Below are 21061 nucleotides of genomic sequence, written 5' to 3'. Positions count from 1 at the left end.
CCCAGAGGCAAGCTTATGTTTTAGCATTGATTCATTGCTGGCAAACATCTTCCCTTGTAGATCTAGCAGGGCCCCCTAGAGGGATGTCTGCTCCCAGTCCATAGGCTTCGCAGCCGCATATCTGCTTTTAACGGCGTAAGTGCTGGCCCCTGTCTCTCCCGTGTGGTCTGCGTCTGCACAATGGGCAAACCCAAGCATTCTCCCACCGAGATCGGGGCTTGGACGCACGTCGACCGGTAGCTCCAGACATATTTGAGTCCTTGTCAAGCCGGAGACACCAAGTAAGGATACAATTCGCCGTCAGAGTCCTCATGCCTTGCCCTTGCCCTTCTTGTCCTTCTTTTTCTTCCCGGCCCCGTCCTCGCTCGCATTGCCGCTGCCGCCTCCTCCGGCGCCCGCTCCAGCCAGCAGGCTCGCCATGTCACCACCGCCCTGCATCTCCTTCATCATGTCCTTGAACAAGTTCTCACTCACACCGCCGCCGGTCATGGCAGGGCTGTAATAAGGCAGGAACTCGCCGATCTTCCACCCGCGGGGCACGGCAGGCTTTGGGTAAGGCTTCGACCGGTCCGGTGCCGGTGCGCCGGGGACGCGCTCCCAGAGGGCCTGGCTGCGGTCGTTGGTGGGGTTGTTGCGCAGGTGCTGGGCGATGAGGAGGTACAGCTGGTGCTTGTTCTTGACGCCGGAGGCGTTGGAGGGCTGGATTGTGCGGCCGTCGCGCACGATGGGCTTGAGCTGGACCTTGATGCGGCCCGGGTTCGCCCAGTCCTTGGGGTGCATCTTCTCGGGCTCGAAGAGGGTCTGCAGGCGCAGGTCGCGGCAGGCGTTGATGATCTCGCGGGCGAGCGGGTTGGCGACGGCCAGCTCCTTGGGGATGCGGCGGCCCTCGGCGCGCGTGCGGGCGGCGTCGAAGTAGAGCGGGTACAGGCACTGGAAGCCCGCGTAGGCCTTTTGGTTGGCCGTGGTCTGGAAGTCGTCGCCGTGGCCCGGCCCTCTCGAGAGCGAGGGTATTTGTGACGGGTTCATGAGGTGGGAGGATGCTGCTGCTGCTGCTGCCGCCGGCGCCTGCTTCTTGTCGGTGCGCGCGCGAATGATGTCGGACTCGACAAAGTCGTCGATGTCGCCCTCCGAGGGGTCGGACATTTCGACGTCGCTCTCCTCCACCTCCTCTATTCTCGGGTGCGACATGTTGGGCTGGTTGTCTGTGGAGTGGGGGAGTGGTTGGGCGGTAGTCCGAGGCGTAGGACTTGGTTGTCGACGTGGAGGGTCTATGGTGGGGCTCCATCCCGACAATTCGTTTTACACACTTGGTTCGGCTCAGTGACAAGGGTAGCTAGCTACCTAGGTACCTAGGTACCTAGGTAGCTTCCGTCAAGCAGCCACTCGCAGCCGGCCCAGGGCCCACTGTCCGCGGGCCTACACTACCAGTCCACGCGGGGTGGGGTGCGTGGGTTGGGGGACCTGGCCCCCATGAGTCGACATTTCATGATCACACTTTCGAGCCTGAGTCCCTTTTGGGAACACACAACCTGGGCGAAGCCGTAATATCACATGCAATATAACCGTAACACCGCCACACCTCCCAAACACATGCATGATGCCTACTTGGAAATAATTCTATGGACTGCCTCAAGGTCCCCTTAGGGGGCGATGGTCTAGAGGAATAAGAAGTTCACTTATAGGCTACTCTAATAGAGGTCCCATCTTAGGTGGCTGTCCTTAACAAGGTCGGGAAGTTGCCTTGTGGGAGTTTATCCAGCACGGCATTGCCCTGTGGGAATTCCCGTGCGAGAGATGCCGTGGCTATGTAGCGGACGGCCGAGTACGGCTCATTAACGCTGATATCGACATCAGTATGTGCCAAACGGCCGTGCGCCGACTTGTCATCTGATATCCAAATGCTTGAACAGGCACACCGAGGCAACGGGAGTATAATTTATTGGGAGTGGCTTGCTAAAAAGACCGATTGCGTTGATGAGAGGGCACAGGCCCCACCCACTCCCACCATGTAGTCCACAGAAGGCAATACTGGTAGCGTGGATACTACTGTTTAGAGAAACTCACCGAGCGCCCATAAGTCCTATTCTTGACCACCCTTGCTTATATTTCATCGGACCATTGATATGTCTGCCTGAACTTGGTGCCGGGTGGGTGCTCGAACGGCTTGAACTTGCAGTAAGGATGCGTGCACGCTCCATCCCGAGTGCTGGGGCACTGTATATACGTGTCAGCTCATGTCGTGACAATACTGCACCACCGAGTTGTCCCCGAGTTGTCCCCGTCTGCCCTTGGACAACTTTGCGTAGGAACACCTGTTGGATAGCCTCCTGGCCGCCTCCTATGAGACAGCCTCGTGTGAGACAGACTTATAAAGAACAGCCGGACTTACATGATGACCATAAATGCAATCGTCAACCTCACAGTCCTGGCCATTGGTGCAGGGATTCAGGCGGGCCAGGAAGGCTATGGCGGTTCTCTCCGCCTCGTTTGGTCGATATTTGTGTTCAAAACAGCACGAGTCGCCCTTAGCACAAGGACCTCGCAGGTAATGGTTATTGCAAAGTTTGTTGTTATCCTTTCGTTTCTTGATGTTGTCCAAAGCGGCCTGGTTGACCTCCAATGGCGGGTCCAGTCCCCTCAGGCCCGGATTCCAAACAGGCGCCTTCTCACGCCGCACAACTGGGGGCTTGACTGGCTTCGGCTGAAAAGGTAGGGTTACTTGCGGCGGCGGACTCGCACTCTTGATAGCAGTGGCATAAGAGGACGCAACGCCCGCAGTAACACTTACTGGGGTTGCCGAGGGAGGCGGCAGCGGAGACATACCCGCCACGACGGCAACTGGGGAGGACATGACCGACGGCGGTGTTGCATCTCGGAGAGTCTTGTCGACAAGCTTTTCGGCGCGAAACAAATCGCCATTCAGGTCCAACGTGTTGAGGTTCTTGGAGGCAAGGTCCCGCGTTGAGGGGACGCCTTCTAGAATTGTGATGCGCCGCCGGCTTGGTTCGTCTCGAAGAATTTCATCCAAAAATGAGGCATAACCAGCGTCATGTGACACCCCGAGTACTATTTGCTTGCAGTTGAAATTGCGCAGGTTCCACCTGATCGCCTCTGCGGGGGTCTGTCAGTACTCGACCCGCGAGGTGGGTGACCCGGGTCTTGAACTTGCCTTTTATTTTCGTATCTGCTCTCTCTTTTCCGTAGCCAATATCAATAAAATCAAAAGAAGCCATTCCCTGGCTCAGTCCTATGGTGAACTCCTTCAACCTGGTTTCGTGATCTAAAGAGCCGTCGTTCTTCATTGCTTTTGCGAGGCCGTTGAGGTTCGCAACGACCCTGGCTATGACTTCAATGTCGCCGGCAAGGGCATGGCATTCCTTCAAAATTGCAGTGCGAAGGGCGTAGGCGGCCTGCTTCCCGCCTTCAATACCCCTGTTGATGTACTCTTGTTTGAACTGGCCAAGAAAAAGTCAGCGGGCTGGACAGTGGCCGGCAGTGGCATGGAGGGCAACTTGCATGGCAACCGTCGCCGTCAATAAGGATGAGAACGTAAGGATTGTAATTCTGTACTTCATCAGCACAACACCGGCAATTGGACGTAGGCATCTATCTACCTTTAAATGATCAACGTTGTTGGACATGAAATGTATCTGCTGCTCGAGCTCTTTTACATGCTGCTGCAACTCGCGCCTAGACTTGGTAGCATCTGCGAGATCGAGGTTCGCATCACTGATCTGCGAGCGGAGATGCGAGTTCTCCTGCCGCAGGCTGGACTCAACATGTTCGCAATAGACGAGAAGGTCCTGGGCAAGGGGCCACGGTTAGTAGAACACGACACGGGCGGGACTCGAGGGGATCGAGAGGCCGGGGCCGGGGCCGAGGGCGAGGGCGAGAGAAGCCACGATGCGATAAAAACCCGGGAATAGTCAAGGGTGATTGCCCCCATGAGGTAAAGGAAAGGGCACGAGACATGACAACAGGACCGGCGCAGTGGACATGTAGCTTACCTTGATTAGCTCGTCACTCGTATCGCGCTGGGCATGGATCTGCTGAAATCTCTGGACAAAGTCCATAAGGTTGCCGCCATCCATTGTCTTGCGGTCCATGAGACTGCCGTGCAATCACTAAGCCAAGTGATCGTGACGGGAGGAGTGGAAGGGTCGGGTCGGGTTGGAGCAAGGTTGGAAAGGCACATGTGGTGGGCGGGGAGTACTTTTCCTCACGGCGTGCCTGCGAGCCTGCAAGATAGGTAGGACGGTGTGTCTCACGCGGCTGAAGTAGAAAAAGTCGCCAGTTGTGCTCTCATTGAGGGGGCCAGAAGTTTTTGCGTGTTTCTGCCTCAGGGCTGGAGAGGAGAGGAGAAAGGCTCAGTGCCGGCTGCACCGCGACAACAGCTGCACATGCAATGCAGACAGAGATGGGTGCCAGAGCAGTGTTTGAGTGTGGATGGATATCCGACCTTTTGTAGACAGACCCTACGTAGCACAAGGCGAGAACGTAGCATGTAGCCCCAGTACGGAGTACCTAGGTAGTCTGCCAGAGGGCCTAATACAATGTGCGCAGTAATAAAAGTCAAGTGCAGCGCAGCGCCTGGGAGTTGGAAGATGGGAATTGGAAGCGAGAGGAATCGCCGTCCACGGTTCATAAATTTTGTGGGGAGCTTCAGGCTTCAGGGAACCAGGATCGAATGCGACGTTGGTGGACAAAATTCTGGGCGGCATGGGGTACAAGTACCTGGTAGTTCTGCAGCGTGTGGGCATGCCTGGCGGCAGCAGCAAGTACCTACCTGGGTACCTAGGTAGGTAGGTAGGTACCGTACCGAGTCTGGGAGGGCCCACGACCGGGAGCAAGCCACCCAACGGGGAAGCAAGGAAAGAGAAGCGAAGGGGCGGCGTGTGAGCTGGCAGGCTGGCCGGTCCAGCCTGCACTGCGCACCTGGCTCTTCGTACTGCATGCTGACTACATGACTGCGGGCTGTGCGGTTACCACAGTAGACGGGATGCATAATAATAAGCACGGGGAGAGGATTGATTACCTAGACTAAGTAGATTACCTTTTCTTGTTCCCCAGCATTCTCCCAGTCTCCTTGGACCGGGGTTCCTCTCTGCCACCTGAGCAGGGCACAAGCCTTCGAGATCAGGCTTGCCGTTGCATCGAGACGAACACAGTTTTGTGCCTTTCCCGCGCCATTGCATATGCCACTCGCTCGGCCACTTACTTCTCAGCCTGCTTGCCGCCCCACCCTTCATACGACCTGGGCTCATCCAGCCTGCACGACTCTCTGCGGTGCCAGTCTGATATCTCAATGCAAGCCTACCGTCAGTCCTCAATGCTCAGTCCTCAACCCTCAGTCTCAGTCCTGAGTCGTCAATCGTGATCCCTCACTTTTCTCAATCAGTCCTCCGCCATCCCCGTCCAATAAGCCCCTCCTTTCGTGCTCCGCCCAATGCGCCACAGCTACTGTTATCACTCATACATCAGAACACTTCCCTAGTCGAAGGTCGTGCGACCCAAGGTGTGCCCCCTATGGCTTGAAGAACAGCCAATAGGACACGCCTCGCTCGGTCAAGGGTGAGGGGCTTCAAGCTTTCACGCCCGGCCGAGTCCCTCTTTGCGGGCGGCTAATAACTGTCGACTGCTGCGGGCTAGGTACCCATGCATTGGCAGTCTGACATTGGACTTGGCACGCATGCTTTTTTCCTTTCTCTGTTCCACCCTCTCACTGCCGACCGTCCGTCCGGTGCTGTGCTTCTCCAGGACCACCTCCAGGACCACCAAGATACATTGTGTGCATGTACGAAATCTACGGTAGACCATGTTTGGATTTATTAGACTGCCTGACTGCGCGAAGCGAAGCGGTTCGTGCTAGCCGACCTTCGGCTTCGCAAGCTTTCCCCCTGTCTGGCCTTCCACTTTGGCCCCCTCTGGCCCCTGCGTCTCTCTGGCCCCCCCCCCGGGGGGCCTGGTTTTGCACCGCCCTGATACGTACCTGCGTAGTATTGCTCATAGCTCAGAAAGAAGATGGATATTGATTCAGTAGATTCCAGACACTGTCGTTCCCAAAGTCACCCCCAAAAAGCCAAGGCTGTGACTGTGACTCCCCTGCTCCGTCAGGAACATCGTTCAGCAGCGGCGTCCCTCCGGCCCAGTTTGGCAACGAGGAGGTGGTTTCCCCAACGCTGCTGCTAATCCCCATGAGATCATTGTATGCAATGTCAGCCATCGCATACACGGGCTGGATTGAGCTCCAGTGGAACCCCTCGGGCAGCGTCCAGTCGCTCGCTGCCATGCCCGAGAGCCCAGGGTCGATGGGCGTAGCCCCTGATGGGCCTGACACAGGGCCGAACGGGTCGCCCGAACCGCCAGAAGCCGTGGAGGCAGCAGGTGTGGGGAGGCTCGTCTTGCTGCTGTCGCCGCCGCCCGTCATCGTGGAGAATGGGGACATTGTTTCGCTATTCGTGGTCGATGTGGCCGATGTGGCCGACTGTTGAGCGGGTTGCTCGAGGCTGACTCCATCCACCTTTTGTGTGCCTTTGAGAGCGCTCTTGAGCCGGGTGTGCACGGCCTTGAGAACGTTCCGGGCCGCTGCGGCGAGCTTGTTCCTCTCGGACATCGTTTCAAATCGCTCCATGGCCCACTGGAAATGTTGGAGCGCCGTAGAGACGTACTCGACGTTCTCCTTTGGGAAGAGTATGAATATGCTCGCCATGAGCACGACCGCATCGAATGTCCCAAAGAACAAAGTGAACCTGCCGTGGGTATAAATTGTGAGAAGAGAACGGCAACAGGTCTCGACAGTGTAGCTTGGCCGGACAATCACTTACGCCTTGTAATGCTTTGGCCCTATGGTCGCAAAATGGTCCCTCTGGGCGTTCAGCATATCCAAGCTTGCCTTGAGCGCTTCCTTCCGACTGTGTGGCCTCGTGAAAACATATGGTCTGTGGAGGGCCATCTTGTTAAATGTCAAAAGGAGGGGCACAGTGCCTCGAACCAAAGGCACCCAGAAGCACTCCGGCAGGTCATCCCACCTCGTGTCCGGGTTCTCGGTGCGGAAGAACGCCGGCGTCTCTGGTGCGAGTTAGTATCATACCAAGAAGCCTTCACTGACGTCCGTGGAACAGGTCGAACATGTCGAGACAGGGAGGTGTGAAAGAAGACTTGAACTGACCGGCTTCTAGCCTCTCAAGACTCTCGTGAACCTTATCCACCTTGTCAAAGTCCTTTGGACATGGTCCGTCCTTCTCCAGGTCGATAATGTCTCTCAGAGCCATCGTGGTGCGGTACACCCACAACGTTCTCGTCAAAGGAGACGGAGGATCTTGATCTGACCGCAAAGTGACGGGTACTTTGGTGGGATCTTTTGGCGTTGGCGCGTCTAAAGGCAGTGCATACCTGGTGGTCGTGTCGATGCTCGTCGGTCGACCGAGGACGATAGCTGTGTGGACATCCCAGCTCATAAGAATGATCCAGGTTTTCCGTCTTCGTTGTATCTCCCATTCGTTCTCCAGAACATCCTCTAGCTTGTCGCTCTTTGGCTTAGGATCGAGGGTGGTACGGTGAAGCCCGCATTCTTGTCCGTCTCTTATCGCAGATCCAATAGCGTGCCTGGAGATATGTCAGTGAGATTCTCATGAAACTTCTCTTAATCATCTATCGTCCACGGATCAAACACGTTGCCGTTTATACAACTTGCTGGAGAGCAAGAGCATTGCACAGGGATAAAATGTCAGATGGTCCAAGTAATGATGGCCGGCACGCGCGCGAGAACTTAAACCACGGGCATTACGATGGCGAGGGCGCAGAACTGTACTGACCATGCCTCTGTGACGAGTCCAGAATACTTCAAAAACGCAGCTCTGACAAACCCAGCTACGACCGCAGTGTGAGAAACCTGTCGCTTGCCCAGCATCGATATGATAGCGACACCAGATTCGGAGTAATCAAGGGCCAAGTCCTCAAAGGTCATACTTCCTGCATATTTCAATGAATCGAACAGAGGGTCTGGGCCCGGGGGAAGATTCAGAAGGGCAGTGGCAATCATCTGGAACACAAGAGCTGGGAAGGCCCTTAGATCAGGCGGGAGAGCTTGCGGGCCCTCCGTATTCAGCACACTGAAGGGCAGGCTATACCATTCGGCCATTTGTTTGTTGAACACCCACTGATCAACGCCCTAAAACGGTTCAGCACGCCTTGTGTTACCGGAATGGTTGCACATAAACTCACATTATACTGCCAGTTGAAGTCCTTGAAGTACATATCCACGAGCTTTTCAATATATGACCTCGCCGGCAGTTGGCGGATGAGGCTTTTGTACCTCTCCCTCATTCCGAAGTGTTCACCACTGCTCTGGCGGCCCATGGCCATGCTGGACAGCGAGGACTCATCCGCGTTGTTCCCGTCAATCTTGCTCAGGAAACCCAAGGTCGATGACGACGAGCCCGTTGTCGAATATCCAAAGTTTGTTAGCTTATCTGACATGCCAGGCCCAGCCGCGCCTTCGGCTTTGAAACGAGGGTCCCCCAAATGGCTGCCACTGCGAGGGAGATGGTCGTCACCCTGCGTGTTCTGCAGACCCTTGGCAGTGGGTGCTCCGGCCTCATAGCGGCATGAGTCCTGCTTGTTCCGAGATACGCAATTCGCACATGGCAAGCCCCTGTCGCACTTTTGTTTTCTGCGGTGGCATTCCGTACAGGAAATAATCAGGCGCCTTCTCTTCCTGGGCGGAGGCCTTGCGGGGCCGGGGTCAATCTCGTGCTGCTCAGGACCTGCGGATGAAGGGGTCGAAGCCGGAGAAATTTCGTCTTCGGCTGCCATCCTGCCCCAGGTTGGCCACTGGGGAGTGCGTATGAGTCGCAAGCAATCTGAATTGAATAGCCGGGGCTGGAAAGGTGGTGCAGGTCAAGGGAATAGGAAGGTGAAGTATGGAGGTTCCGGGTTTAGTCAGCTTAGCTTCGGGGCTTAAGTCCAGTAACTCCGGCACGTTTTGGCAGGGAAATAGCGGCCATCTTCCAGCCTCGATTTACATCTGACCCGACTCCACGGAGCTGTGTAGCCGCCTGTTTAGGTACCTGGGTACCTAGGCAAGTACTTGATGCTTGAGCACTTATATGCAAGACCTTTGTCGTTCTCGAGATTGTTAGATGCTACGCTAAAGGTACATTCTATGATACATTGAAACAAGCGCATTCAAACTACTTAACCCAGATATTCTTTCAACTCCTCGGACTCCTCCAACATGTTCTTGAAGGAGAACGGCGCAAAGGGCCAACCGTTGAATTCGGCAAACTTGGAGAATGACTCGACCCAGGCCAATCTGAGCGAGTGAAGCATAGCGGACACTCCCTCCATGATGATGAGAATGATGACGCTGAGAAGCAGGAACGCAGCAAAGAAGATGACGATGGCGATCACCCCCATGACACCAGACATTCCCAGAGCTGGCCCAATGGTCATGGACCAGAGCACTGCACTTAGCTGCTGGTGAGCCAGAGACAACGCCCAAAGACGCAGGTATGAAGCCGTGTGGGAAACACAGTTCAGGCAAAATTCTATGCGCGGTCAGTAATTACGAAATCTGAAGCGGTATGAGAAGGCATCTTACCGATGGTGTGAATGACCTGGTGGATCATGACCTCACTGAACTCGAATTCCTCGTGCTCTTCCTCGTCGATGTTCTGCGTGATCATGGCAACACCTTCATCATCGCTGTTGATGCTGGGTCTTCCGTTGATCGCATGGCCGTTGTCATCCTCATCATCGCCGTCTAAAGCGCTGACGCGTTGCGTCTCTCCAAGACCGCGGTAACCGTGGGCTCGAGCCTTGTTGTGCTCCCAGCGAAGGTAAAAGGGCTTGAAGAACAGAAGGATCGGGACCTGAACCACCGCCAGGAGCAGCAGCAAGACCTGGACTGTGGCCTGCCCAGGGTAAAGCTGCTCGTCTAGCGTGCCAGGCTGCAAGAACATGTAGATCAACATGTTCAGCAGTCCGGGAGGCTGTTGCCCGATGGCGACCCAGTCCACCGTCCACTTGTAGATGATGCAGACAACCAGATATCCGAAAATGGCCTGGAAGAAGATCATCCCGGGGATAAAGTTTCCCAGGATGTCAACCGGCTTCTTGAAGTGCTTCGCGTTGATGTAGGAGAAGCAGAGCGAGTACGTCATGTGGGCCCAACCGAGAATGATACTCATTTTCATCTTGTAACTGTTGGAGAATAGTAGATCGTTGTCGGTTCCGTGCCACATCCAATCAAGGCCGAAAGGATAGCGGTAGTCGCCCTTGAGCTTGGCGCTGATTTGCTGGCCTTCGACAAAGTTCTCCGGAGGGTCCCACTCCCACTGGCTGGGGAACAGGGTCATAGACTTCGAGAAGACGTCGTTGTAGATCAGGCCCGTGAACACAGAGAAGACAGCCATGACGAGAGCGATGTAGCGACCATAGTAAACCATTGCGAACAGTTCGAAAGTAACCTTCTTGAGCGGCTTTTCCCAGTAGATCATGGCCAGGGCAGCGCACAACATGATGCAGGCGTGGCCGAAGTCACCAAACATGACGGCGAAGAGGAAAGGGAACGTGACGATGACAGGGATGGCCGGGTTGACCTCCTGGTAAGTGGCGGTACCGTAGGCATTGACTATGGTCTGGAATGCCTCGGTGAACTTGTTGGTCTTCAAGTAGGTTGGCGGGGTCTTGTTGGTGTGGATGACATTGATGATGGACGGGACTGATAGACCAGCCCGGTTGTTCACGTCCTGAAGTGTCGACCTGATGAGCGGCAGGTCATTGGTAGGAGACCATCCCTCGGCAATCAGGGTGCGCCGTGCTCTGTCGTAGGAGAACAGGTTCAGTGTGTTGTAGACGGACTTTTCCTTGTTGACCAAAACCATCCAAGCCGACAACGACCGCGAAATCTGGGTCAGCTCGGCGTTGAGAGTCTGCTGGGTGTTCTGCAACACATTCTGGACGTCGTTGAGTCGAGCGTTAACCTCGTGGATCTGGTCCCTGCGGAGGTCGCTGTTCTCATCGACGTTGTACACCTCGGCACCCATAGACTCGGAGATCTTCCGGATCTTGGCTAGGATCTCCTTTCCGTGTGCAAAGATGACGAAGACGTTCTTGTTGACCGGCTCGTTGTTACTGGGGTCGATCAAAGGCTCGGGAATCTCTGACTGGTTCATGTACAAGTTGCCGCGCAGGGTACGCCACAGAATACGCTCAAAAGCTGCGACACGCTCCCTAGAGATCACACCAGCAACAAAGCCGATGTTCAAGCCCGAAAAGGACCGCTCGACGTCAAGAGCCGAGTTGTTCTGCTCGACATCTTGCAGGAGAGGCGCGTCATCCTCGTCGGTAGAGGCTCTGATCTCTTCGACGTTGCCGTGGGCACGATCGAAGAAGCCGCCAGCCTCGCGCAGGACCCAACGCCACTCGGTCAGTTCAACCTCGCGCTTCTTGAGGGTCTCGTAGCTATCGTTGAGCTGGAAGATGCGGTTCTCCAGGCCCTGGCTTCGCTCGGCGAGCTCGTCAATCTCAGTGGTGGTTGGGGCGGCAAGGGTCTCCATGTCGAGGTCCAGCTTCCTCAAGGGGATTCCGGTCTTCTCCATCTGGGCGTAGAAGTATCGAAGTTGACGTTCAACGTTATCGAGTCGCCGAATCTCTTGGGTGAAAGCTCGCTGGAAGGCGCTGAGCTCTCCGTTCAACTGCATTCCGAGGCAGGTTAGTCGTGGGTGCCACGGGTAGGCTGTGGTGACCGAGTTGCGAAGGCAGGATCGAACTCACGTCTCGGAACTGAACGAGTCCCAGCTCGCCGAGGGCGTTGACGACCTCTCTTCCGATCTCATTGGAGATATACAGCTGCACCATGCTCATATCCGCAGAGCGGAACGGGGTGTCGCGTGTCGGAGCCATGGTGATGGTGTTGGTGTAGCTCACGACGAGCTCTCTCTTAGGTGTCGTCAGCGACTTGGGTGTACGGATGGAGCTTCCAACATCGTCAGCCACTTGCTAAAATTGGCTCTCGGAGACGGCACTAGACAGATGACTAAGCCTGACGGCCGGCAGCAATGGACCACCGACTCCACTCTGCCTGTGTGAGTTCAGACGCGAAGCAAACAACCAACGAAATGTTGGATGCATACCTACTTAGGTATCTTATATAAAGTCAAACAGGGCCTTCTGTCTCCTAGACCTGCCCAAATCGTGCTGTTGTACCCGTTTTTCTTTTCCGGTGAAGGGTCTTGTGAACCCTTGAGGTCAGTAGCTTGCCCCATACAAGACGACTCACCGGATCCTGGATTCTTCTTCTATGACAATTCTACGGACCAGCACAAGAGAGACAAAAAAGGCACGAAAAAAAAGGATCAAATTCTTATTTCAGTTCTCTCATCTTTAAGCTGTCACATCTTGGTACTGGCCAGTATGTACGTGACACAGGCTGTTCGTAACTTACTCTCCCGATTTACGCCATGTGTCCAAGGTCGTGATGGAGGACTGCAGGCCATCATCGTTACTTCCCATTTGAATCGTTCACTCCACCAACCCTCCAAACTGTAAGGGGCCAGTGGCAAGCGAAGTCCACCATATAAGCGACGTAGCTCTACCTCGTCGCTAGAGCGGCTATTCGAGTAGTTTCCATCAGCATTCTCGACAGCATCCATTAGAAATCTTAGCCAGGCAAAACTGTTTCCTATGCTCGTCTACTTATACTGCATCCCTCCACGATCTACATTGCCCCATCCCAACCTAATGACGGGCCAGACTTGTCGATAGCGACAACATTGAACCGCTGATCACCCAGATGCGCCCCGATTTCGGTCTGCTAGACCGACCGGCTCGGGCACGACGGCCGGCAAGCACATGCTCTGAAGGGCGCACAGAGCCGGGTACCGTGCCGCGAACCGCCGCGCCGAAGTCAGTCCTGCCCTTGGCCTGCAGTAGTTCCTGGATTCAGAGCTGTCGACTGGCCCCAGCGCTCTGGGACAAGGCAGGTCAAGACCTGTTAGGAATAAGACTGCTCAAGACTGCTGGAATACACTAGGCACACAGTCAACCGCCGTGTGATTGGTCACCTGGGCATGTCATTGATATGCAGTGGTATAAGTCGACATGACCCACTCCCTGAGTTGCTTGTTATTGCCGCTTCAAATCGTGCAGTTTCCTTTTCAACCTTCAAAATTGTCTCATAGCATGACACTGGCCTTGAAATACTCGCACTTCATCCCAGGGTCCCTTCGAATTCCCTCATTGACCACGAAAACAACCTGCCTTCTCCGATTATTCCATTACGCATCTCGGTCGCGCGCTGTCGGGTGGACGTCTTCAACGGAGACCCAGCACCAGACCGTGGCTTTTGCTTCCATATAAACATGGACGGCTCATCATCACGAAGTCAAGTCGCACAAGAGCACCACTGTGAGGAGGAGGAGGAGGAGCAAAGCTGTCTTCTCGGCCCCGATGGCTATGACGGGTCATCCAACTCAGCAGGGTACCTCGTTCCTCCGAAGCCTGGTTCGGAGAAAGCAGTCGAAACCAAGAGTCAGCTTCTGAAGCCGATTGACCCATGGCAATCCTCTGCCACAGTTCATCCCGGGGACCTACGATCGAACCGGAATCTTAGGCCAGAAAATACAAGGAACAATACGGTGACCTCGAAAGTTCAGAAATTCTGGGAGAAGAATCGGAGTTGCATGTTGGTGGTGACTTCTTCCGTGTTCAGCTCAGCTATGGCTCTCTTCACCAAACTTCTGGAACTCGGTGATGACGGCATGGATGCATTCCAGATTCTTTTCATCCGGATGGGGGTGACGACCATCTGGTGTACGTCACTATTGTGCTTCAAAGGGAACCCTGATTCTCTGCTTGGGCCCAAGGAAGTGCGAGGACTGCTGCTCTTCAGAGGTATATCAGGCTTCTTTGGCATCTTGGGCATTTGGACTGCTATAAAGTTCCTCAGCCTCGCCGACGCATCTGTGGTGACTTTCTTGACTCCGACGATTGTTGGCTTCTATTCCGCAATCTTTCTCGGCCAGCCTTATACTCGTAAGGAACAGCTCGCATCCTTGGTAGCTTTGGCTGGGGTCGTTTTCATTGCTCGGCCTTCCTCTCTGTTCGGTACTCCCTCTCCCAGCAGTTCCTCATCGCCGGCCGCTGGTAGCGCATCACCCGTCCTAGGCGTGGCAGACGGCGGGCACCCCGTTTCACAACATTCTTCGGAGGGAGCTGACAGTACAGCCCTCCGCTTGACGGGGATATTGTTTGCACTGCTGAGCGCTTTTGGTGGTGCCGGGGCTTTCATTGCCATCCGAGCCATTGGTGACAGGTGTCAGGTGCTTACGACGACCAACTCCTTTGCTGTATGCTGCACCTTGATCAGCGCAACGGCACTGGCTATTGCTCCGCTGGTGGGGTACGATCAGCCTCACATCCGGTTTGGGCTTCCGCATGATCCCAGGCAGTGGTTTCTGGTGTCCATGATCACTGTTTGCGGCTTCCTAGCCCAGTGGTTTCTGACAGCAGGCCTAGGCAGTGAGAACAAGTCACATAAAGCACCGGCAATGGTTTATATGGGTATGTTGTGGACGACCGGGTTTGACCGCTTCTTTCTTGGACATAGTATGTACTGGACCAGTCTTTTAGGTTGTGCTCTGATAGTTGGAAGTGCTGTATGGGTGGTCGCAATGCCCAAGCCTGCGCCCACGACCAGCGCAGGCGCAGCTGGAGACTTGGAGAACTTTGCGGGCATGAGGGCCCCAGAGACGACTGCGACGGAGTCCGAACAAGCGCAAGAGTTAGTCCAGTTGCAGATTCTGCACCATCACTGAGAAGCAAATGAATCACGGACCTAGAAATTAGACACAGATCATCGCTTGTAATATCACCACAATGCATCCCACATGCTCAGGAACCAGGCAGAGTCATTGCGGATATTTGTGCCCACTTGCCTTCGTTCCAGACATACTGTGGGAGGTTGTCCTACAGGACTTCCTTTCAATTTAGTTCAGTAGGAGTTGGTTAGTGAGCATCCCCCTGGTGGTCTGCTACGTGGATGCTGTGGCCGCCAGGGCGAAGCCTGGCGAGGAGGTAGACGAGGGACAGCATGAGCCCAACGATAGAGCAAGTACGAGAGCGTTTGAGTTCTTATTCACTGGATGAGCCGGTGCTCTATTCAGATGGTGACCTGGGATACTTGTGTACTCTGGTCAGTGTTGTATTGGTGTGTCTGAGTAGGCGTCGTCCATTTCTGCATACACAGTATTAACCCTGCAAAGGCATAATCTGTCAGACTGTCGTAAGGCTGCGTACTTCAGTACCTAGGTACCTATAAAGGGAAGCTCGTGTCTTCAGGCGGCCCGTGCCTCCGCGCAGATCAGTCCAAAATTTGGCCGGGCTTGGAGCAACTCTGCAAGCTTCCAGCTTACTGCCCCAGTGCGCAACGGAGTGGACGTTCACCCCATACTACCATCCTGCCAGCCTCACTAGCTTTCTACATCACCAACATCACCAACAAACTTGTTCTGCTGCCATTTTTTGTCGATACTGGGTGCCACATAAGTCTGCATCGTCCTACTTCCCGCCTACCGCCACTTTCCCCCAGACATCTCGCGAGCAAGATGGTTCAAATAAGCGAGGTCAAAAACCAGGGTCGCGACAATCGCACCTCGGCGCACACGCACATCAAAGGCCTGGGCCTGACGCTCTCTGGCACCGCCGACAAGCAAGCTGCAGGATTTGTTGGTCAACAGACAGCGCGCGAGGTAAGACCTTCTACAACGCCCTGTCATCTCGATAGAGCTCCTCAACTGACCCTGCGACGCGACTCAAGGCATGCGGTGTCGTCGTCGATCTCATCAAAGCCCACAAGATGGCCGGCCGAGGCGTTCTGCTTGCAGGAGGACCTGGCACAGGCAAGACAGCCCTGGCTCTTGCCATCAGCCAAGAACTAGGAACCAAGATACCGTTCTGCCCCATCGTCGGAAGCGAAATCTACTCATCGGAAGTCAAGAAGACGGAGGTGCTCATGGAGAACTTCCGCAGAGCCATTGGTCTCAAGGTCCGCGAGACAAAAGAGGTTTACGAGGGTGAGGTCACGGAGCTCACACCAGAGGAGGCGGAGAACCCATTGGGCGGCTACGGCAAGACCATCAGCACGCTTCTGATCGGCCTCAAGAGCGCAAAGGGACAAAAGAAGCTGCGACTGGATCCAAGCATTTACGAGGCGATACAAAAGGAGCGAGTCACTGTCGGCGATGTCGTCTACATCGAGGCCAACACCGGAGCATGCAAACGCGTCGGTCGATCTGATGCCTACGCGACCGAGTTTGACCTGGAGGCCGAGGAATACGTCCCAATCCCCAAGGGCGAGGTGCACAAGAAGAAAGAAATCGTACAGGACGTGACATTGCATGATCTCGATGTGGCAAACGCGAGGCCGCAGGGTGGCCAGGACATCATGTCAATGATGGGCCAGCTAATGAAACCGAAGATGACCGAGATTACCGACAAGCTGAGGGGCGAGATCAACAAGGTTGTCAGCAAGTACATTGACCAGGGAGTTGCGGAACTGGTTTCTGGTGTCTTGTTCATTGACGAGGTGAATCCTGACTTCGCCCAGCTCCGTTTGCCCAGACGGCGACAATACGAGCCAATGCTGATTAAAATTACCCTAGGCTCACATGCTCGATGTCGAGTGTTTCACATACCTGAACAAGGCTCTGGAGTCGCCAATCTCACCAATCGTAGTGCTTGCATCAAATCGGGGCATGGCTACAATCCGTGGTACCGATGATATTGTCGCGGCTCACGGGATCCCTCCCGACTTTTTGGCCCGTCTGCTCATCATCCCCACCACACCCTACGACGCAGAGGAAATCCAACGGATTGTGCGGATCCGAAGCTCCACCGAGGGCGTCTCAATTACCGACGCGGCCATTGACAAGATTGCGGAACACGGGGTGCGGATCAGCCTGCGGTACTGTCTGCAGCTCCTGACGCCAGCAAGGTGAGTGGCCAATCGCAGATCCCAGACCTGCAGGGGACAGATTTTCAGCTAACAACAACAAAGCATCCTCGCACGAGTGAACGGTCGCGCTCAAATTGACGTCCAGGATGTTGCCGAATGCGAGGACCTGTTCCTCGACGCTCGGCGTAGCGCAGCCCTGCTCAGCAGTGAGACAGGCAAGGGATATCTGCCTTGAGGACATTTGATGTATCTGGTCCACGGACCTTTTCAGCTACGCGTCATACACAGACTCGTCATATTTCTAATTTTTGAAAGAACTGGTTTTCAGCGATGATACAAATGGGATGATCACGAAGGGAAAAGGCCGGTCGGGAGCCATGAGTGCGCGTTGTTTTGGTCCAGAGACAAGTTGCTGGCCGGTCGTCCGTTTGTCGCCTGGCGACAGAAGATGTCAGTCGGATCCACATTGCTCGCCGAGCAGACTAAATGTAAGATCACGTGGATAGAGAAATGGGATAGCGTGCGGATTGCCGTATTTCGGCTGACATAGTCTTTGTTTCCAGCTTCACATTCCAGAGGCGGCCTATGACTGCCGCACCAACCGCTGCGCATTCCGATGGCCGTTGTCGTAGTTGCAAAGCATATAATACGATGTCTTGTCCGGGGCAATCTATCACTTCGGGCTGAGAGCCTGAAGGGGTCACTGCGAACGGAATTCGCAAACGCTGAACAAAGAAGCCGCTGTTGGCGCCGTTTCGCTCTCAGTAGTCTCCCGCTCCTCTCCCGAGACAAAGACTTCCCCCCCAAAGGCCCACAGCCGATTGCCTCATCATCACCAACACTCTGATAATGGCAGCTAGGAAAGCCAGCCATAAGGCTATTGAGAGGGAAGAGAGCTAGTCTGGTCATTGTCAGGCAGCCCATGAATTGGTGGAGAGGAGCACATCTCACAAAGCAGACAATCCAACAAGACCTTGGTGGTCATTTTTGCCCCTAACATGAAGTTGTGGAGGGCTATTTTCCTTCTGGGACCCCATGCCTCTTCCATTCGCCTTGCTCAATTGTTGAGATTCGACTGGCGTAACCGCTCACCTCACGGGCAGCGACGACTGACCGCACCTGGGCCTTGACCGACAGGACTCACCGAACAATTCCATTTGGCCCCTGAACCTGGGCTCTGTCCAGTCGGTCTGACTTGTCTCCTGCTGCCTCCCAGCTGTTCGAATTTTTACCTCGTTTGCCCAACCAGTCAGCAGGTCTTTTGCAAAATGACAGACGTAGCCACCAATCCTGCCTCTTCCTCTGCCCCTTCACCTCCTCACCCGCTCACTCCTCCTCATGCCCTCACATCACCTACAGGCAGTACACATGCCATGTCTACGAGATCCAGCAGCGGTCTTGCGAGACAGCAGCCATCATCCCAACAACAGCATCAGCCACAGGAACAACAACCACATCAGCAACAGCAGCAGCAGCAGCAGCAATTTTCTCGGCCTCAGTCTCCTCCCAGAGAAGCCCAAGGGCTTCCTTCAGTCCCCGGGCGACTCACCAGGAAACGGGCACAGTCCATCAACATTGAGGAAGCAAACCACCCCAGGTTTGAGGGACTGGCCATCCGCTCCCCGGCTCTGGTTGGCACGCCTCCGCCTTCAGCTACTACGACGGATCTCATATGCATCTGTCCTGCGCCACCCAAAGTTCCGAGACCTCGCAACGGTATGTTCTATCATTAATCTATAATTGCATTTCCAGCCCTTGCACGGTCTGCTCTGTTGTTGTCCTTCCAACGTTGCTGGTGGTTCCGTCCCCTCTCGTCTGTCCCTGAGACGCAACTCGGACCTTTAACTTCTTTGTTCTTTCGCGTCCAATATTGCAGTGACAACCTAGGAATTTTCATTGGCTGATGTGTAGCAATTCTCGGCCTCTTTTGAACAGCCTTCATTCTTTACCGCCAACATCACCAAGCTGGTGTGGTCCTGAAATACCCCGGGCTAGCGAACCCAGAGATCTCCAAGATCATTGGTGAGCTCTGGCGTGAGGAGACTGAAGAAGTCAAAAACTACTGGAAACGTCTTGCGGAGGAAGAAAAGGCCCGGCACCAGCGCCAGTATCCACAATACAAATATCAGCCTCGCCGCGGCGGGAAAGGTGGTCCATCCGCCAGACCTGCTTCTGCACCAGGGGATGACCCAGGGCGGTGTCCAAAGTGCCAGGGACGTTATATCGCCACGCCTAGGACGCCATCAACGCCATTCATTCCGGGGGGGCATCACGGGCATCATCTCGGCCCATCCGCAATGCAGCCGTTCATTGCCAACAACCCTCGGGTGGTTGAGCAAGTGCAGCAACACCACAGGCCCATGATGGACATGGTTCCTCCGCAGCACGGACTTGACCCTCGCCGTGTGGGATACTACCCCCAGCATCACGAGCAGCTTCGGACGATCGAGGAGAATTATGACGGCTTGCCTCCTCACATGTCAAAGAGACGGACACACCAGGACGACTATGACCTGATGTCGCCGGCAGAGGCAAAACGACGACGTGTTGTCGACCGAGGTCGTTCACCTGATACCACGATGGTCATCTCGCAGCATCCACAACACGTTCAGCAGCCCGTTTCATCTCCAATCAACTATACTACCCTCATTCCAGGTGCCCGGCGAAATTCCTCCATCAGCAGCAGTGCCTACTCTGGGACACCTGGGAGCAGTACGTTTGGTCCGGGCTCGATGGTTCCACTTCCTCGGCCACGCATGCCCACAGGCCTGAGTGGCCTGCAACAGGATGCGGCCATGATGGCTCCGCCTCCTCGCCCAAATCGACAATTCAGTACTGGCGCCCCGCCGCCATCAGCTGGACAGTCCTCGCGCAACAACTCCACGTACGATGAATCTCTGACGTTGGCGCCGCTGCAGATCCCCACGTCGCCTATACAAGCCTCCGAGGCCAGCGGCGCCCGAACACTCTCGGGTGGTGGGCCCACCGGCCTGGGGATCATGAATCAGCAGGGCCTGTCGAGAGACAGCCAGGCCAGAGGCATCGAGGCCATGGTCATGAGCATCCCATACATGAACAAACTTGACGTCTTGCGCAAGATCAGCCCCCCTCTCGGGCCACCTACACCAGGAAGCCCCCTGTTCGGCACAAGGGGCCCGGTGATTGCTATCGAGGGGGCCAGTACGGAATTGATGCGGGAGGTCAGACCGGTAATAGAGAGAGCACTAAGGCAGTCGGGGGAGTGCGAGACCAAGATTTGGACAAACTCGTCCTCGGCCAACCAGGAAGATACATCCGGTGCCCACAGTCCTGGAAAGAATGGCGGCGACGAAGACACAGACATGAGGAGTACACGCGACAAAGACAAGGACAGCACTGGGAGCCCAAGAGGCAGTGCAGGCAGTAACGGCACCAAGAAAGATGCCAGTGCCAACGTCGGCTCGAGCCCACACGCAATGGGCACGTTCGACTACCTGCAGACCATCATGGAGTGGCACTCCAAATCAAGTGAGATTATCAAGCACGTCACAACCAAGCAGTTCGCATCAGGTCCTTCTTCGAAGCCCCTTCTTCCGGTGGCACTTGTACCCGACGGGTTCAGTCTTACACTGTCGGACAGGTTCGCGTCCACGGTCGCCATCACGGACCCGTACTCACCCGTGGACCACTGGCAGTGGATGGCAACGCTTTGGCGAGGTATTGTGGGGCCTGACCTGGTGGTTTACATCCGACCCTCGACATCCGAGGAGCTGGCAAGGAGCGGTGCGAGCGCGGTTGAGTACCGAGCTCCCGGTATCATGATCGTGAGGGTCGACGCCGAGAAGGGAACGGTCGACGAGAAGACGGAGAGAAGGCTCGCCTTTGAACTGATGGAGTGGGTCAGAGCGGGGAGTTTCCGAGACGGATATTGCTTTGGAGACGAATGAGTGAAGGTCGCGATCAGCAACAACAAGGAAGGGAGTGCAAGATAAGTCGCGGCAGAGGGAAGCTTTCGAATGTATGGGGTTCGGGCCTATGACGACGACGGTGGTGCTGACAGACGGAGGTTTGTCATCCCACCCACGCGAACAAGCCATGATTGTATTTAGAACTTTCTTTCCTTAC

General features: G+C 55.2%; 7 protein-coding genes across 7 annotated transcripts; 3 read left to right on the top strand and 4 right to left on the bottom strand.

Moving 5' to 3' along the window:
- Nucleotides 1–8: 8 nt before the first annotated feature.
- KVR01_009705 (RNA-binding signal recognition particle subunit SEC65) lies at nt 9–1363 on the bottom strand. Its single transcript, XM_044787660.1, has one exon. It carries the CDS (start codon nt 1186–1188, stop codon nt 310–312), a length of 879 nt encoding a protein of 292 aa, XP_044640953.1. The 5' UTR covers nt 1189–1363; the 3' UTR covers nt 9–309.
- Nucleotides 1364–1450: 87 nt separating this feature from the next.
- Nucleotides 1451–4779, bottom strand: KVR01_010088 (uncharacterized protein). Its single transcript, XM_044787541.1, has 6 exons — nt 4008–4779; nt 3615–3803; nt 3517–3564; nt 3170–3455; nt 2390–3111; nt 1451–2214 (listed from the first exon to the last, which is right to left on the bottom strand). The coding sequence occupies exons 1-6, from the start codon at nt 4104–4106 to the stop codon at nt 2101–2103; spliced, it is 1458 nt and encodes a 485-aa protein (XP_044641336.1). The 5' UTR covers nt 4107–4779; the 3' UTR covers nt 1451–2100.
- Nucleotides 4780–5664: 885 nt separating this feature from the next.
- Nucleotides 5665–8920, bottom strand: KVR01_009671 (uncharacterized protein). Its single transcript, XM_044783949.1, has 5 exons — nt 8224–8920; nt 7815–8170; nt 7169–7605; nt 6825–7068; nt 5665–6749 (listed from the first exon to the last, which is right to left on the bottom strand). Exons 1-5 carry the CDS (start codon nt 8812–8814, stop codon nt 6011–6013), a joined length of 2367 nt encoding a protein of 788 aa, XP_044640919.1. The 5' UTR covers nt 8815–8920; the 3' UTR covers nt 5665–6010.
- Nucleotides 8921–9032: 112 nt separating this feature from the next.
- Nucleotides 9033–11962, bottom strand: KVR01_009647 (uncharacterized protein). The gene is made up of 3 exons (XM_044792612.1): nt 11779–11962; nt 9602–11699; nt 9033–9548 (listed from the first exon to the last, which is right to left on the bottom strand). The coding sequence occupies exons 1-3, from the start codon at nt 11905–11907 to the stop codon at nt 9196–9198; spliced, it is 2580 nt and encodes an 859-aa protein (XP_044640895.1). The 5' UTR covers nt 11908–11962; the 3' UTR covers nt 9033–9195.
- Nucleotides 11963–13364: 1402 nt separating this feature from the next.
- On the top strand, nt 13365–14819 carry KVR01_009742 (uncharacterized protein; the record flags this gene model as incomplete). Its single annotated transcript, XM_044787360.1, has 2 exons — nt 13365–14037; nt 14230–14819. 2 exons carry the CDS (start codon nt 13365–13367, stop codon nt 14817–14819), a joined length of 1263 nt encoding a protein of 420 aa, XP_044640990.1.
- A 789-nt stretch (nt 14820–15608) lies between these two features.
- KVR01_009995 (RuvB family ATP-dependent DNA helicase pontin) lies at nt 15609–17192 on the top strand (the record flags this gene model as incomplete). Its single annotated transcript, XM_044788541.1, has 4 exons — nt 15609–15752; nt 15821–16588; nt 16665–16996; nt 17060–17192. The coding sequence occupies 4 exons, from the start codon at nt 15609–15611 to the stop codon at nt 17190–17192; spliced, it is 1377 nt and encodes a 458-aa protein (XP_044641243.1).
- A 1033-nt stretch (nt 17193–18225) lies between these two features.
- On the top strand, nt 18226–20883 carry KVR01_009971 (uncharacterized protein; the record flags this gene model as incomplete). The annotated part of the gene is made up of 2 exons (XM_044790264.1): nt 18226–18673; nt 18893–20883. 2 exons carry the CDS (start codon nt 18226–18228, stop codon nt 20881–20883), a joined length of 2439 nt encoding a protein of 812 aa, XP_044641219.1.
- Between the last annotated feature and the right edge of the window lie 178 nt (nt 20884–21061).

Source organism: Diaporthe batatas, assembly GCF_019321695.1.
Source record: "Diaporthe batatas strain CRI 302-4 chromosome Unknown Contig00012, whole genome shotgun sequence".
Taxonomy (NCBI): Eukaryota; Fungi; Ascomycota; class Sordariomycetes; order Diaporthales; family Diaporthaceae; genus Diaporthe; species Diaporthe batatas.
Note: the sequence above shows the minus strand (reverse complement) of the source record. Positions and strands in the feature narration are given on the sequence as shown.